Source organism: Clytia hemisphaerica, unplaced genomic scaffold (genome assembly GCF_902728285.1).
Source record: "Clytia hemisphaerica strain Z4C2 unplaced genomic scaffold, Clytia hemisphaerica genome assembly, whole genome shotgun sequence".
NCBI classification, from domain to species: Eukaryota; Metazoa; Cnidaria; class Hydrozoa; order Leptothecata; family Clytiidae; genus Clytia; species Clytia hemisphaerica.
Window position 1 is genome coordinate 81,375 of NW_027103682.1, and position 15,679 is coordinate 97,053.

At 35.8% G+C, this 15,679-nt stretch overlaps 2 protein-coding genes across 2 annotated transcripts; one reads left to right on the forward strand and one right to left on the reverse strand.

Annotated features, from left to right (window-relative positions):
• Positions 1-61: 61 nt before the first annotated feature.
• Positions 62-12,952, reverse strand: LOC136803787 (uncharacterized). Its single transcript, XM_067060513.1, has 2 exons — positions 12,868-12,952; positions 62-1,486 (listed from the first exon to the last, which is right to left on the reverse strand). Exon 2 carries the CDS (start codon positions 1,482-1,484, stop codon positions 435-437), a length of 1,050 nt encoding a protein of 349 aa, XP_066916614.1. The 5' UTR covers positions 1,485-1,486; positions 12,868-12,952; the 3' UTR covers positions 62-434.
• Positions 3,077-15,530, forward strand: LOC136803780 (putative leucine-rich repeat-containing protein DDB_G0290503). The gene is made up of 9 exons (XM_067060506.1): positions 3,077-3,438; positions 5,917-6,073; positions 6,755-9,592; positions 10,243-10,395; positions 10,702-10,872; positions 11,452-12,498; positions 12,875-13,228; positions 13,652-15,256; positions 15,525-15,530. Exons 1-9 carry the CDS (start codon positions 3,332-3,334, stop codon positions 15,528-15,530), a joined length of 6,438 nt encoding a protein of 2,145 aa, XP_066916607.1. The 5' UTR covers positions 3,077-3,331.
• The last annotated feature ends 149 nt before the right edge of the window (positions 15,531-15,679 follow it).

Here is a 15,679-nt window from a genome sequence, read left to right on the forward strand (position 1 = left end):
TGGGTAAGACCCCTTATGAGAAAGACACTTTAAAGAGGTATAGGTCTGAAATAGCATACCACAGTGATTCTAAAAATAGACATCAAAATTACTGTTTGTCCGAGTTTTAATCCCATCATCCTTTGCACTAATTATGCTTTTGCAAGTCAATTACACTTATTGACAATACAAAAGTAATAACTTGCACGCATTACGAATCATGATGAAAAGTATTGTGGGATTGAATTTCGGTAAAATGTTAAAAGTAATAATTATGACGTTTGCATAGCGGTGTGCTATTTGGTGGAGTTATTCCTTGGATTGAATCATTAAAACAAATTTCAAGGGAGCATGCCCCAAAATTTTCTATTTTTGATAACGTCACTCTTGTTTTTATTAAGGAAAGATGTACAAGTTTGAGAAAGTAAATATATTCTTAATTTTAAACCTTAAAATCATGGTAATCTTCTACCACGACGAAATTTATATTTCGACCATTCAACTTCCTTTATTCGAATACCAAGTATGCCAAATAATTTTCCTCGTCCACGTAATTTGACCATTCTTGGTTTCGATTTCTCCACTTTTTTCGTCCCCTGAAGTCCACCAACGTCATTGGTCAATTTTGAACTATTTCGATCAATCGGTTTCTTTTCTTTAGGAGGCTGAGGACTAGTACTCACATTTGCTTTGTATTTCTTAACATTTTTCTTATGCGTTGGTGACGATGACTTCATAGGACCATTATCTAATTTATCATAACTGTTCTTTGACTTTTTTTCATCGGTAATTGGGTTAATTTTCTCGTTAATCAAAGATTTCATACCTCTATCAGAAATAATCGAATTTGTTTCCTTTGGGAACTTCCTTTGATCATCTTGATTGTTTTCTAAATGTTTATCGTTACCGTGTTCCTTAACTCCATCTGGCAACGCCCCACTTTCAGTCGTAAGCTTTTCACCAAATGTGGATGTCATTCCCTTGTCATCAGTACCAGTCAAGTTCTTATAATTGTCATCTGAATTACTAGTATCTGCCAATTTTCCAATTTCCAGAGTCCCTATCTCTAATCTCGTAGAATTTTCAGTTCCTGATATTAATGGTTTATTCTCCACATCAGTACTCTTAGACGTATCTTTACCCACTATGGAGCTTTTTTTGTCTAAATTTTCATCTTGATCCGCACCTGCTATACTCACAATCAACGAATTATCTTCGCCTTCTTCCACTCCGAATAATTTTCCATGTCCTCGGCTCTCGTAAAATTCGCCTTGTTCTAAAAGAACACCGATCGATTCTTCAATTTTCTCTTGTTCCAGTTCCATTTCTCTTTGAGCCATTCTTCGGTGATGCTCTGCGAGCCAAGATGGTAGCTGAGTATCATCATTGATGTAACCATGGATACCAAATAATCTCCCGCGACCACGCCCTCCTAACAGGGCGTTTACATGGTGTATAACAACTACGAATACCAGCAGTAGACTGACGATATTGAATCTCAACATTTCTTTAAGAAAAAAAACAAACTAAATTAAATGATATTAAATGTTGTGTGTCTTAGTGTCGTTCCAAATAAACAGTCTAATGTCTCATTTTCACTTCAGGAATTTTAATAAAATCAATTTTATCTTTCCAACCTTTCCAAAAAAGCAAATGAACCAAAAACTTATCTGTTACATATATATTTAAGATCAGGGCTTGACCAATTTTGTGGCTTGATTATAGACGTTTGTGGTTAGCATAGTTTCATAAAGTTGATCACTAAGAATTAGTTTTGATGAATCATTCGAAGCAAGAAAGTATCTATAAGCTTCAACAAGTGATATATGATCAGATATCTTGTTCATTTCTTGAGATCTTTTTCGGCCTACTGTTTTAAGTTTGACGTTAGAACTGAGTGAAAATCGAATTCGACTTTGATACATCAAGGCTTTTATCGAGAGCATATAATAGAAGGAATCAGAAAAGCAGACCATCCCGATTATCCAATGAAATCCTAATGATTTTCTGATCAAATTGGTGATCTGTTACCAACTAGGCTGCACGCATCCCCAGAACCATCACGAAATATTCTTACGGTATTCTTAGGTTTGGATGTTTGGATCCAATCCCAGCAAACTTTTGACATTTTTGTTGAATTCTTTTAGCATTGCTGGCTAAAATGTATGGGTAAAAATAGCATTCTTAGACTCAGTTGCCAAATTTCACGATGGTGGTATTCTTACCATATTCTTATTTTTTTGGCCAATTTCATCATAAATATTCTAATAAAGTATACATTCTTATAAAAAAAGTGTGTAAAGTAGAATTAAGCTGAATCAGTATATTTTCTTTTTGCTTTGAAAAATGTGGTCGGGCCCAAAGGCCCGGGTGGCTCCCCCCTGCCGCGGCCCCTGTGATTATAAATCATAAAATAACATACGAATAAAATGACTCAAAACTTTGGAATGAAAAAAACTTTTTTACGAAATATTAAACTGCTGATCTTTAGAAAACTGCTAAAAAAGCAGCTGCATTCAAAATCTTGATTTTTCAAAAAATCAAAAAAAGGATTCCTGTTTTTTTGTATAATAACAGGTGCTGCAAAAAAATTGAATAACATGCAGAATTTGCTAAATATAAATCACAATTCAAATGAGCAGAATACAAGCTTATTTTATAAGAACTAGTGAACTTTGTCCGGAGTCTTGGCTATGTTCCTATTTTACGATATTTAGCTTGAAATCTTAAAATGGTATTTCTATGCTCTTTAATTCACTTTATGAACTTAAAAAAGGCTTAGAATGAAAATATGTTGGTCTGTGCTGATATTTGAGGCTCGAATTGTTTTGATACTTTTCAGGTTTTGGCTCATTTTCTTATAAAAAACTGTGTATCAAAATAGACTTCTTAGCAATTTAGTACCCATTCCTATTACGAGTATCAGAAAAACACCTGTTCGATAAATGGTATATAATATTCACCGATGAAAGGTCTTAGAACTAATACAATGAAATTTTGATTGAATGAACTCTGTAAAGTTTTCATATGAAATATAGCAGATTTTTTCGTGTTGTATTCTCTTTGATTTCAATCAAAAATCGTTCTGGCGATTCACGAGAACTGCCAATGCAAGATAAAGGTCACATGTTTGATTTGAAAGATAACTTCCTCATATTTTACGCGACAAAATCATGAGAAGATAGGAAGAGCATATTTTGAAAAACACAAATACAGAAAAGTAAAAGATGAACAATTCTAAGAGAAATTTTAAAGGAATCCTTTAAAGAAAGAATTTCAAGTTTTTTGGTGCTTGAAAATTTATTGTTTCTTTATAATCTAAAATTTTAACACAAGGATTTAAAAGGTGAAAATGTCAGAAGGAAACTTGAACCTACCTGCTCCACCAAAGCCGGCTCCACGGCGTCAAGGAGCCAAGAAAGATCAACCTTCGCCACTACTACGAAAGGCCACGACCAGGTTTGTTTTCAAATGAACTTACTTTTCGCGGTTAATAATTTCCATTTATCTGTTTTATGAGCTTATATATTGCTCACCCAACCATTTATAGATATTACTTCTAGAATTTAATAATACGAACCTTCCCTTAATTAACTCTCAATCGTGTTGAGATTTCTCGCTTCAACGTAAGCCGATTGGTATCTTTGAAATTTGTTATTTTTCTTCATTCATTCGTTGTACATCTTCAATCATCTAGATTGTAAGTTGAGAGACATGATTTTTCACGAAAGATTCAATTGCTTGGCACGGTCGTTACACCACTTTACGGAAAATCAGCGAATTTATATTTTATCTTTTCGAGAACGGAGTATGAATGAAACAACTCGATACCAACCTGCAGTTTTGCGAGCAGTTTTGAACCGCAAAATCGATGGTGGTAGAATCACTGATTCACCGCCATCCTCAGCCAATTAGGGTCTAGAGAAAATATAAACTAACCGTCTCCGTCACAGAAACCCGAGCATACATAAACTCGCTATTGCAACTAAGAGATAAATGAAAGTTGAATGTGTAGAGCTCTAATATATCATAATTTGTCTTTTCCAACCAATTAACTTTTTGCGCGCGCTGTTTTTTTTGAAAAAGTTGAAATTTTTCAATTTTTTTTTTTGAAACTCAAAACTTTAAAGTGCCATAAAAGCTTGTAGCCTTTGATTTAGAAGATGGTTTTGGTACCATCGGAAAGCTATTTCATACTCTTTCTAAAAGCATTCGGTTTATGTGGTTCAAGTGGTCAGGAAATATAGCCTCAAGTCTGAGACTCAGTATTTTGGCTTGTTTCGGACGCATATACGCGTCCCCCGTGGTCTAAGGGTTAAGCAAAGCCTTTACATTATCACTCTCTATCCCTGGTAAAAATTCTTGATAAGATCTGAAAAGATCGTCGAAGATCTTTCAAGATCTTTAACAAGTAAGAATCTTATAAAATCTTTGTAAGATCTTACAACGATTCTTAGGCAATCTTGAAAATTTCTTCCAGCAAAAATATCTTTAAAGATCTTGTAAAGAAATCGCTAAGAATTGTCAAGATTCTTCCCGCGTATTTATAGTAAGATAATTATTATTTCTTATTAAGTTCTTAAGTAGAATCTTACGAAATCTTAAGCCATTAAATATTTTAAGATTCTTTGCGTAACTTGTAAAGTTTTTAAAAAGAGACTTTCCAAATCTTAACTAACTATTATGTGCAAAGAAGCTTTAGGATTCATAGTGGTTCTTATCAAGTTTGGGTTAAGAATTTTAAAAACACGTGAATTTCGGGTTATGATTGTTTTTCATAAGAAGGAGTCTTTAGACTCAAGGAGAGCAATCTTAAGGATAGTATTTACGAAGCAGTTTTTGGGCAGCTTCGAAATACGATAAGTGGTTTTTCTTTTGTGTGTTTGTTATCATTGACTGTATTAATGAAATAGTTGATTAATGGGAAGTATTCACGAGGTCATCAGTTGAATGCTGTCACTCGAGCGAAGCTTTCGGCCCTTATTCAATAACTGAACGGGGATAGTAGTGAGATTTCGTCAGCGACCGTAGTGCAGTGGTAGAGCATCCGTCTACGGTGCACAAAGGTTGTGGGTTCAACCCCCAGCCGGGTCATACCAAGGATTTCCAAAATGGTACTTGATGCCTCTCTGCTTGATGCTCAGCAATTAAGAGAAGGATTAAGGGTAAGTGGAGCAATCCCTCCCCTACCTTCAGGTAGATAGCTATCGAAAGAGGAGCCTTCGGGTAACCTCCGACTTACTTTTACTTAAGATTCCGTCAAGATCTTGAATCACTGTACGGGACAAGAATCCTATTCAAAACTTATAAAAGAGTCTTATCAGATCGTTAAAGATCTTGAAAGATCTTGGCACGTTCGTAGTAAGAAACTGAAAAAGAATAAGCAAAGTTTCTTGATAAGATCTTTTCAAGAACTTTTCAAGAATTTTTACCAGGGATATATCAACGATGTCCATAGTATAACACCACGAGGAACACTGCGACTTGGAGAGACAAGTGAAAGTTGGATAGAAATCTTTAATTTAATTTCCAAATTCGTTCATCTGTTTGGAGGGGAGTAGAATAGATTGAGATATTTTCCAATTAAGTTTGGCGTTCACATACTTGGCTAACCCATAATCAGTTTTGGGGAAAATTTAGTCCCCTGCTAGTGATAAACTAACATAAACTAGAAATAGGGTTGCCGGCAACCAATATCTGTAGGGCGGGAGGGAGGTAAAAAATTTCTGAGACTTGAACACCGCCATCTTAAACGTTGTTTGTGCTTTGAGAGTATAGCCAATATCGCACGGAACCAAGTGAGAAGTAAGGCTACTTGCAGGCGGGACGCCCCGGTAGTACCGCAGGCAGAATAAGTGATTTAGACGATTTAAAATTAAACTACGATTTAACTACTTATTGTTAAATAAACATTTACATTAAATTTGTCTTTTTTAGATCATTGATGTCGATAGAAAGCATTACATCGGACAACAGCATGGATATTTCGGACATCACCATGGAGATTGATAAGTTGAGCAAAGAGAAGGAGAACCCTGAAGAAGCGATCAAAGATTCAAATCGCCTGATGAAAGAAATCGACCATCAAATGGAGGTTTGTAGGTTTTACTGATTACTCTCTCTTCTCACAGACCCACTGAGACCCCTTCTTACTGGAAGAATTGGCCAAAATATCTACCCTAGTGGAAAATTATACTCTTTTGTACCCGCTATAAGTAAATCTAAATATTCTGCTAATTTTTAAATCCCAATGAATTTTCTGGCTCGAAAACAATGAAATTGAAATTGTCAGCCAAAATGAACATAGAAATATCAATCCCTATCGAGTTTTGGTCCGTTATTTCCACCCCCACTGGCTGAAAGAATCCTACCTGGTCTGTGAGAAAGGGGTGTATGATTAAAAGGGGGTCGGTAGTCGGTTGTCATAAGTGGTAACGATCAACTTGAGCAAATCCTATCCTTCCCTTGACAATTTCAGCTAAATGCTAAAAAGCTAAATGTTAAAAAGATATTCATACTGCTATACACCTTACAAGAGTATACCCTGTTTTTTAGCCTATTTAATAGGATTCGTACATCGTTACATACTATTTTCTATTCAATTTGAAGAGGAATGAGAATTCAGTTTCCTCTTCAAGTGGGAAGTTTATTGCAATCTTCCAACTAACGACTATCGACGACACAGTGTTCTGTTGGGTCCCACCGGGTCTATGACACAGGGTATTCTAAGTTTTCCAGCACAATAGATTTTTAACACCATCCCGTCATGTTTCAGGTTTCCTTTGAGATTATGGAGGAACGAAACAGCATGGTCCGTGAATTTTTGAAAGACCGAGAGACGAACGAACGAAAATACAAAACAAAAACGGACGACATGATCGCAAACTTCAAAAAGAAAATGAAGATGTTAGAAACATCATTATCATTTGCAGAAGAAAAAGAAGATGAGTTAACACCCCCTGGATTTACAACTGTGTCCAGCCAAACTCAAGCCGTTAACATGATCCAGACGGGGGTACAAGTTGATATTATCGATGAGAGAATAGACTTTGATGGAGTCGCTCAAGCGGTGTCTGCTGACATAAGAGAAACGGCTAAACATCATTATTTGAAAGAACGTGACCTAGTGAATCGAGAATATAAAACTGTTCAAAACGAACATGACTTTAGGGAGATTCAATCGACAATTGCTTTACTGGAAAATGAGATTCAAGACTCTTTCTTGGATGAAAAAGCAAATGAACTTGCGGATAACTATTTGGAAAGCCGTGAATCAAAAGACGGGAGACTGGAGAAGGGTCGACTGATCGAATATATACAACAAGGAAGGTCTGAACACCTTGATCAAAGTATCATCGATGAGCTTGAACCGTTACGGAGGAGATATATGGAGGTGGCAGACAACCATTATTCAGAATGTCAAAGAAATTCGGAAAACAAGCTACAAAGGAAATTAAATACTTTATTTCACAAATGTAAAGAGATGGAGGAATCGAAGAATAAATTGAAAAAATTAACCGAATCGTTGATAAACGAGAAAAATTTATCGATTGAGATCTTTGAGAAACTTTTAACCGGGGCTAATCGAGACTTACCGAGAAATCAGATTCTCGAGAACCTTCAAAATGAATCATTGGGGAGAGGAATCGATAAGGATAGACTCGAAGCAGTTGTCGATTGTTTGTTTGATGTCCGAGAAAAAGAAAACGAAGTTCTATCGCATTTTGTGTCCGATCCATATTTGAGATATCGAATGACTCGATTATCGAAAAATAACAAAGTCTTACTTGAAGAACAAATAAAATGGTTGAAAGGTAGCGATGCTTCTGGTGAAATTGATCAATATCCATCTTACGCTGTTTTACCAGAGATGTCAGAAATCGAACCAAAAATTGGTCGACAACTGATCAAAAGTTTAGAAACGTTTGATACAGACTTTATAGGTGTTAATCATTTAGGTGTGAAGGCAGTTGACATGGTTCATTATTGTGATAAACATCTTGAAGAGATCTTGGTTGATTACGAAAAGGAGATTGGAGAATTGAAGACTGCCAAGAATGAACGTGAGGCTTTGGAGAGAGTATATGGGATTCTACCAGATGTCCAGTGTGTTGATAGTGGAGTCAAAGAGAAGCTACACGAGGAGTTGATCAGAGTTGTGAAGGAAAAGGGTGAAATGAACTCGAAGTACCAAGACATTATTAAAGAACTTAAAGAGCTGAAAGAACGAAAACAAAGGTTGGTTGAAGCTGAGAAAGTCCTTAAAATACAGAAACAGGATCTTGATGCTGATGTCAGAGTGATTAATAAGCAGATTACGAATAAACTCGTTTACCCAGTAAAGGAAAAAGGGAAGACTGCAAATGATGATTGGATGATCGAGGTTGATAAACACATCAACCGTTTAGAGGAGAAAGTATCAGATCAGCATTATTTATCAAGCCTGGATGTCGATAATGATTTAGCCGGTGATGTAACAAGTCGTATTGGAAATTTACGAAAAAGCTTACAAAAACTTGGACCTTTTATTAGTAAACAAAAGCTAGGACTTGTGAACGGGTCTTGTTATAAGGCACCGAGTGATGAAGAAATTGACCAAATTTTAAGAGATAAAGAGGAGCTGTCAAAGCATCTTTTAGATGCCGAATATAAAATCCAAGAAATTATCACAAGTGAGGGGTATGAGTCAAGTATTGGTGGAAGTGGTACGATGGAGAACATTGAAGAAGTGCAATTTGATATGCACTCCCCCACTGGTGTTGGACTGAATGATTTCTTGAATGAGAAAATCGTTGATACTGAAGGAAGATTAAATGACGTGACTGAAACACTACGGGGGAGAGGTGTTCAATATTATGATTATGCAAGTATAGAAGATGATTGTAAGAAACTATCCCGGGGTGTAAAAGACCTTGAGAAAAGGGTGCGGCGTGAACCAGTAAGAAAGCAAAAAGATGATGCCATTGAGATCACAAAGGAGATGAGCAAATTGATGAAAACATTGACGGCTAAAGGTGTGCAGAATATGGAATATAAGAGTGGTGCAATTGAAACTCTGACTAATTTGAAAACTGAAGCGGTTAAGAAATTCAAGGAAACTGCTTGTGGTGTAAACCGGGAGAAAAGTTATCATAATGTGTCTGTAGCCTTAAAGAATTTGTTGGTCGAACGCGATCGAACACAACATGAAGTGCTATTGCTTAATGATGATGTTGAATGTTTACAACAAATTGATGAGTTAGTTGATTTGCGTGGTCAAACGACAATGGGTGAAAAATGTACAGAAATCACGGGACAAATTTTAGACAAGAAGGCTACGAATGTGAATCGAATGATGGCTACGGCGAATAAAAGATTGAATTATTTTATTAGTTTGGTTCGAATCAAAATGCGACAGAAATTAGAAGAAGCTATGAACACAAATTGGGAGAATAAAGAGAAAGTGAGTAAAGAAGAGAAACAGAAGTTGGGAACTTGTCTAAAAGGTGTGGTGGAGGATTTACAACAAGTAGAAGCGGACTTAGAGGAGCTGTCTGAATACAAAATGAATGGACCACATGTCGAGGGATTGGAAAATGTGGAATTGAAAAGACTGGGACAACAGAAAGACGAGGTATTTTTTTTATTTGTTTATAAAAGGTGATTAAAAAAAACATTTATTAACGTACTTTTTATTAAAACTTCCATATTTTAGATCTGAGCTATAGACCTTAAATCTCACATGCAGGCTGCAAATCTACTACATAGGCATAGGGAATGAGTGATGAACATTTCATGGCGACTAGATAATAAACCAAAAAAAAGTTAGGTAAAAAATTCTAGCGGTGCGGTTTTCTCTAAATCATTTTGTACAATAATCGCTTTATTGGTGATTGTTGAATTTTCAGTCACCACATTAACTATGGTAAATACCACTATGTATTATCAAATATTTATCGTGAAACAGTAGATGAGCTATTACACGTTTTTTTAATAAGAATATCCAAAATTTTTGAAGCCTTCGAATGTTCTTAACTTTTTTAGTTTTAAGCCTAAAAATGTTCTTAACACATGTTCTTATTTTCACCATTTTGTGAGTGTTCTTAACATTTTTGCCATTGAAGCCTTATGTTCTTATATAGTTTATTCTTATTAAAAAAGAAAACGTGTACAAATTTCCTGTTTGCTTTTTTCTGAATGTTTCTGTTTTGACGTTAGATATTAAAACGGACCACCAGCTACCATTTTGATTTACAGGTAAAACCTTAATTTTTTCTTTTGTAGGTCATGAAAAGGTTGTTAGCCCTTGGAGACGAAGAGAATGCTCAAAATGAGAAGAATGGTTTGATGAAAAGACTTGGTGAAATCAACGAGGAGATAGAAGACCACGAAGTGTTATTGCAACAACGATTACAACAGCTACAAAACGTCAAAAAGGTTAAATAAACTAAATTTTATAACATAAGTTCAACCCCTACCTCAGATTTTAGAAATGTCTTAGGAAAGGCCTACAATGTGTCATTATTCTGAACCCAGTTTAGATAAAAAGTTTTGAGGGTTTTATTTTACATAAAAATTTGTCCAATTTTCTTGGGACACGCTGTATATTAATCCCTTTTAAGTCAATAAGTGAGCAACTTTAGAAAGTTTTAAGAACATTTTAAATCTGATAATAAGGAAAACAATTTATACGTCAACATTTATCATAATATTATTTTACCATTTCAAACAAACTTTTATTAGGATTTGGAGGTGAAACTGGCAGATTGTATTGAGATTGAGGATTTGCAGCAGATTGTGACAGAGTTGGACAAAAAAGACGACCAGATTGTTGGTGGTACAAAACTTCACGAAGAGTGTGAATTGGAAAGATTAGTTAAAGAACGAAAATCTGTTCACGATAATATCAAACAGGTTTGTTCTTTCTTTATCATTCAACGGGCGAATAACCATGGTGACTAAACTTTCTCATATCCGGCAAAAATTTCCCGGCGCATTCCCGCTACTTCTGCAGGCAAACCGGCAAAGATATTTACTGAATAAAAAAGCGTGGACAGAACTCTACCTGAACCCTAAGATTTTGGCATGCCGTCACCCGACCTACTTTACCTCGAAACTGAAAACATTTTATTGCCATTTCAAAGAAAGAATATTTTTCTTCAGATCAAAACCTTTACCGTATTTGCACGTGCTACCTCGACCATTTTCTTTCGAAATTACCAAAATGTGAACAGAACTTTTATAAATGTTATAATTTTTTCCGACCGACCGACCGACCCACATCTAAAATATAGAGTCGGGTGGCGGCAAACCAATAAGTCCAGCCCTATTGTGATCCCAATCAATCCTAAGAAATTCAACGAAGGGAGTGGCCCTCTCCCCTACCTTTGGGACGACAGCTAAAGATAACATTCGGATGGCCCTCGACTGCGTTCGCAAACTTACTAAATTGGAATTTGAGAAAGTGGTCATTCTTCTCTATATTTTTTTCAGGTTTTACAACATTCTTCACAGGAGAAAGGAAAAATCAAGAAAATGAATGAAGTCTTGGAAAGTATCGATGTTAACATTCTCATGCAAGTGGACGAGATATTGGCAAAGTTGGATTCAATACCACATTTAGATTCTGATAGTCAATTGGAAGCTTATGATCTACTGGCAACGACTGCTAATGCCTTTAGCTTTATGAGAGATCAAGAGGAGCTACAACAGGCATTAATAGTTGCCGACTTTGTTGGAGAACCTACGGAGACATCGATAAAAGCTGTCCGTGAAACGAGGGAAAATATTGAGCGCTTAGAAGATTTAAAGAAAAATATGCTATCTTTTCAAGAGAGAAAAATTGAAGTAAAAGATTTGGAAAAATTGCAAGAGCTAAAGAAACTGAATGAAAATAAGCTGGGAAATTTGTTGGAGAAGATTAAGAATTTAAATCAGTTGGTTGAAATGCAAAGAAGACTGAACCGAAAGGTCAAACGAAATGCAAACCCAAATCTAAGTGATTTCGAAGAGATTTCAATTACCACTGAAAAAATTGAAGGTGAACTTAAATCCATTATTCAAAACTACGATAAAGCAGTTTTGAGCCATAGCCCAGAAGTTGGAAAACCAAACTCTAAAGAACGTTTGATTGATCACTCGTCTTCGAAAAATACGGCTGCTCGTAAATTGAACTCGATTTTGGAAGAGCGAGACGGAATGCTGAATCAGCTCTTTCTAATTGAACGGGAAATGGCGGACAAAGATGTGACATCAATCAGAAGACGAAAATTAGTTGAGAAAAAGAATGAGCTAGCTCAACAACTGGAGGTGATTGATGAAAGTATTGTGACATCAAATTATCTGGATCAAGGATGTGTAGAGTCACCGCAACGTAGTTTTTCACCTCGAAGTACATCAAGTCGAACTAGTTTCACAATGTATTTGGAAGAACGTGATCACGTGCTAAAAGAATTGTTTGTTTTACAGAAGAAAAGAGAAGAAATGACAGAGGGTAAAATTGAGGGAAATGAAGATCAACTACGAGATATTGTGAATCAGGTAGGTTCAATTTCTGGGTGAGTAATGATATTCATCAATGAAAATAATTTTTTCTGAGGGGCAGCCCCTTGACGCAGAACCCCTTAATTTAGTTAAATTCTTTTATGGAAAATGCGCTGTGGTAGAGTCGTTGAACTTGGTTGCTGCACGAAGACTGGGGTTCGATTCCCAATTGTAGAGGTTCACTTGGCAAGTGAATGAACCTTCGCCTGGATCAACCCATGCAATGTGAGGGGAATTGGATAGTCAGTCCAAGGTACTGACGGGGCGCTCTTTGAAAGCATCTATAGTTGCGAAAAAAGGCTTCAAAGCCTCCTGCAACTCAATGCAACTTATGCTAAATAAATAATTATCAAAATAATATCTTACCATACAGGAACAAGATGTAAACAGCCGATTGGTGGAAATGAATTCACGATTGTTTGGTGATGAGCAAGATTTCCAAGGATCTGATAAGTTCAAAGATTCCCAACTTGATATCACCACGCTTGATCAAGAGTTGTCCAGGATGCAACGCGAATGTCGAGACCAAAATGTGATCCATCTAAGAGGAAACACAGAAGAGTTGATTTCATTTGAGGAGCCACCAGAGTCACACCATTTACAAGAAATCAGACAACTTGAGAAACGTTTGAAATTAGAATCAATGAAGAAAGCATTACGTTCTTTGCAAGAGGAAAAAGAGATTATCGAGAGTTCCATTAAAATTGGAGGTGGCGGCCAAGGGCAGGTAAACAATTTAGTCTAGATTTTTTCATTTTCCAAGAAACTATGTCACTGACCCTTTTGGCCCAAAACGAATTGACCTAAAACTGTAACGTCGAAACGTTCTGTATTTTAATGTCAGCATTGGAAAACTACAATTACGTTCTATCAGCATTGAGGTTTTATAAACATCCCCTCTGATCTCACATTAATATTTTGAATTAGAAATCCCCAAATTAGCATTCAAGAGATATTCGATCCCTATTTTAGTATTCCAAATGGTTAAAAAATCACACCAATCTCACGTATTTTCTTTCTGGTTTGAATGCAATTGATTCTTCTCTCTCCAAATTTGTCCCTTTTCAAGATTTTGTTTTTTGGGCGGCTCAGTTATAAATCCTAACATTCAGAATTATAGCTCAGATTCCTGACCTGTTTTCTTTTTCAGCATATGAGAGAGTTGAAGACACAACTAGAAGAAAAGAAGAAAGCTTTGATTGAGCAACAAGAGAATTTGGATCTACTGGTTAAACGAAAATCACTGGAGAACAAATTATCAGATCTGACCAAACAAGTTTCAAAACAAAATGACGAAGAAAAGAATAATTCGTTAAAAGAGCACAAGAAAACGAAAACCATTCTCGAGAAAAAGCTGGACGATATTGATTCACATATCCATGTTTATTTTGCATCAATTGAAGAGGAGATTGGAGGATTGGTGAATAAGGAATATATGGATAAAGCAACTCTGGAGGTTCTTAAAGAATGCAAAACAACAATTGTTGATAATGGTGTTGATATTGATGGTTCAAATGCTGTAGAGAAACAGAGTTTGAAAGAACTGCTTGATCAACGGGAAGAAATACTCAAGCAAACGAAGGGCATCGACGAAGCGTTGACTAAGTGTTACCAGAGCCACCGAAAGGACGAAATCACTGAGAAGTTGAGGCAATGTTATGAAGAAGAGAGAGCTGTGGGAGATCAGAAAGATCAGTTAGGTTTTGAGGAAGATTTATTGCAAGATAAATTGAAGAGTTTGAAGATACAGGATGGTGAAAATGAAGATCTGGTCAAAACTGTTGGTCAGGATCTACATCAGTTGTTGTTTACTCCTGGTGAAGTAAAAGAAGGCTCACCTATGTTTGAAATGAAACAGTGCTTGGAGGAAAGAACCCTGGAAGCTTATATTAAAGAGCTGAAAAGTCTTTCCAATTGGCAGAATGAACAGATTACACATTTGAAGGAAGAGAATGCTGCAGATTTGAAGGCAAAGCTTGATGAACAGGCTAAAGTTGAAATGCTGCAAAATGAATTATTGGAAGCTTCAAAAAGGGATGGAATGTTGAAACATAAGATAGGTGGATCTTTGTATGAGTATTTAAACAATGAAGAAAAACCTCTGATTCCAAAATCGTTGATACCGATTATCAAAGAGATAGATGGGGGATTATGCCTGGAAGAAATCATCAGTCAGAAATTTGTGGGAATAGAAGATTTGAGGATGAAGGGGGCTGGAGATGAGAATCGACAAGAGAATTCAACTTTCAGAAGTAATGCAATTTTAGAGGAAAATCTCAAACTGAAGAAAGAGGTCGGAGATATGGGGAACAAAATTGAGCAATTGAATTTGATTAATGAGACCTTGACAAAGAAATTCGAGGAGACTTCAGAATGCCAATCAGTCCGGGAAGTTTCTTTACTTCATGAGGTTGAATCCTTAAAAGAAGATTTGACATGTTCGACCGATCGTTTAAATAGCTTAGTAGAAAGTGAACAATATTTGAAGCGTGAAATCAAAGCTATGCAACGCAAACTTCAAGATACAAATATTGACAAAAGTAACATTCAACAACATTTGGATAAGGATGTTAAAATCATCAGCGATTTGAGGAATGAATTGAATTCATTGGGCAGCAAAGAGCAAGAATGGAATCTGGAGAAAATCAGACAAGAATCAATGATTGAGAAACATCAACGAGACGCTGAGCTATATGAAGAGAAATTGCATTACACGGAGAAAACAAAAGACGAGTTGCAACGGAAGTTGGATCAGGTAGGAAAAATTTAAAGTTTTTACGAAAGAGGATCCTAATCCAAGTCCGATCTCATCATTAGATCTTAGAAAATGATAACACCTTAAAAAACGACTCAGGCAAATTTCTAGCATCTAATATTATTTTTGTAATATAATAATCTTACCTCTGGAGATAAGTCTTCAACCCAACGAATACTCCGACTTTGTTGCCATTGACCATTAAATTAACCAAGTTTTCACCAAAACCAAATTAAATTGCCTTCTTTAGTTTTTTTCTTTATTCTAGTGCTAAAAATTAAATTAAGTTTAATTACATTGAAGAATTACAAAAGAAACCAGCGAGATTTGAATACATTAATCTCGAAATAGATCTCCTTTGTTCTTATATGAAAAAACGTAAAAAGTAACGAGCATTTTATAAGATTTACTTCATTTCTTCTC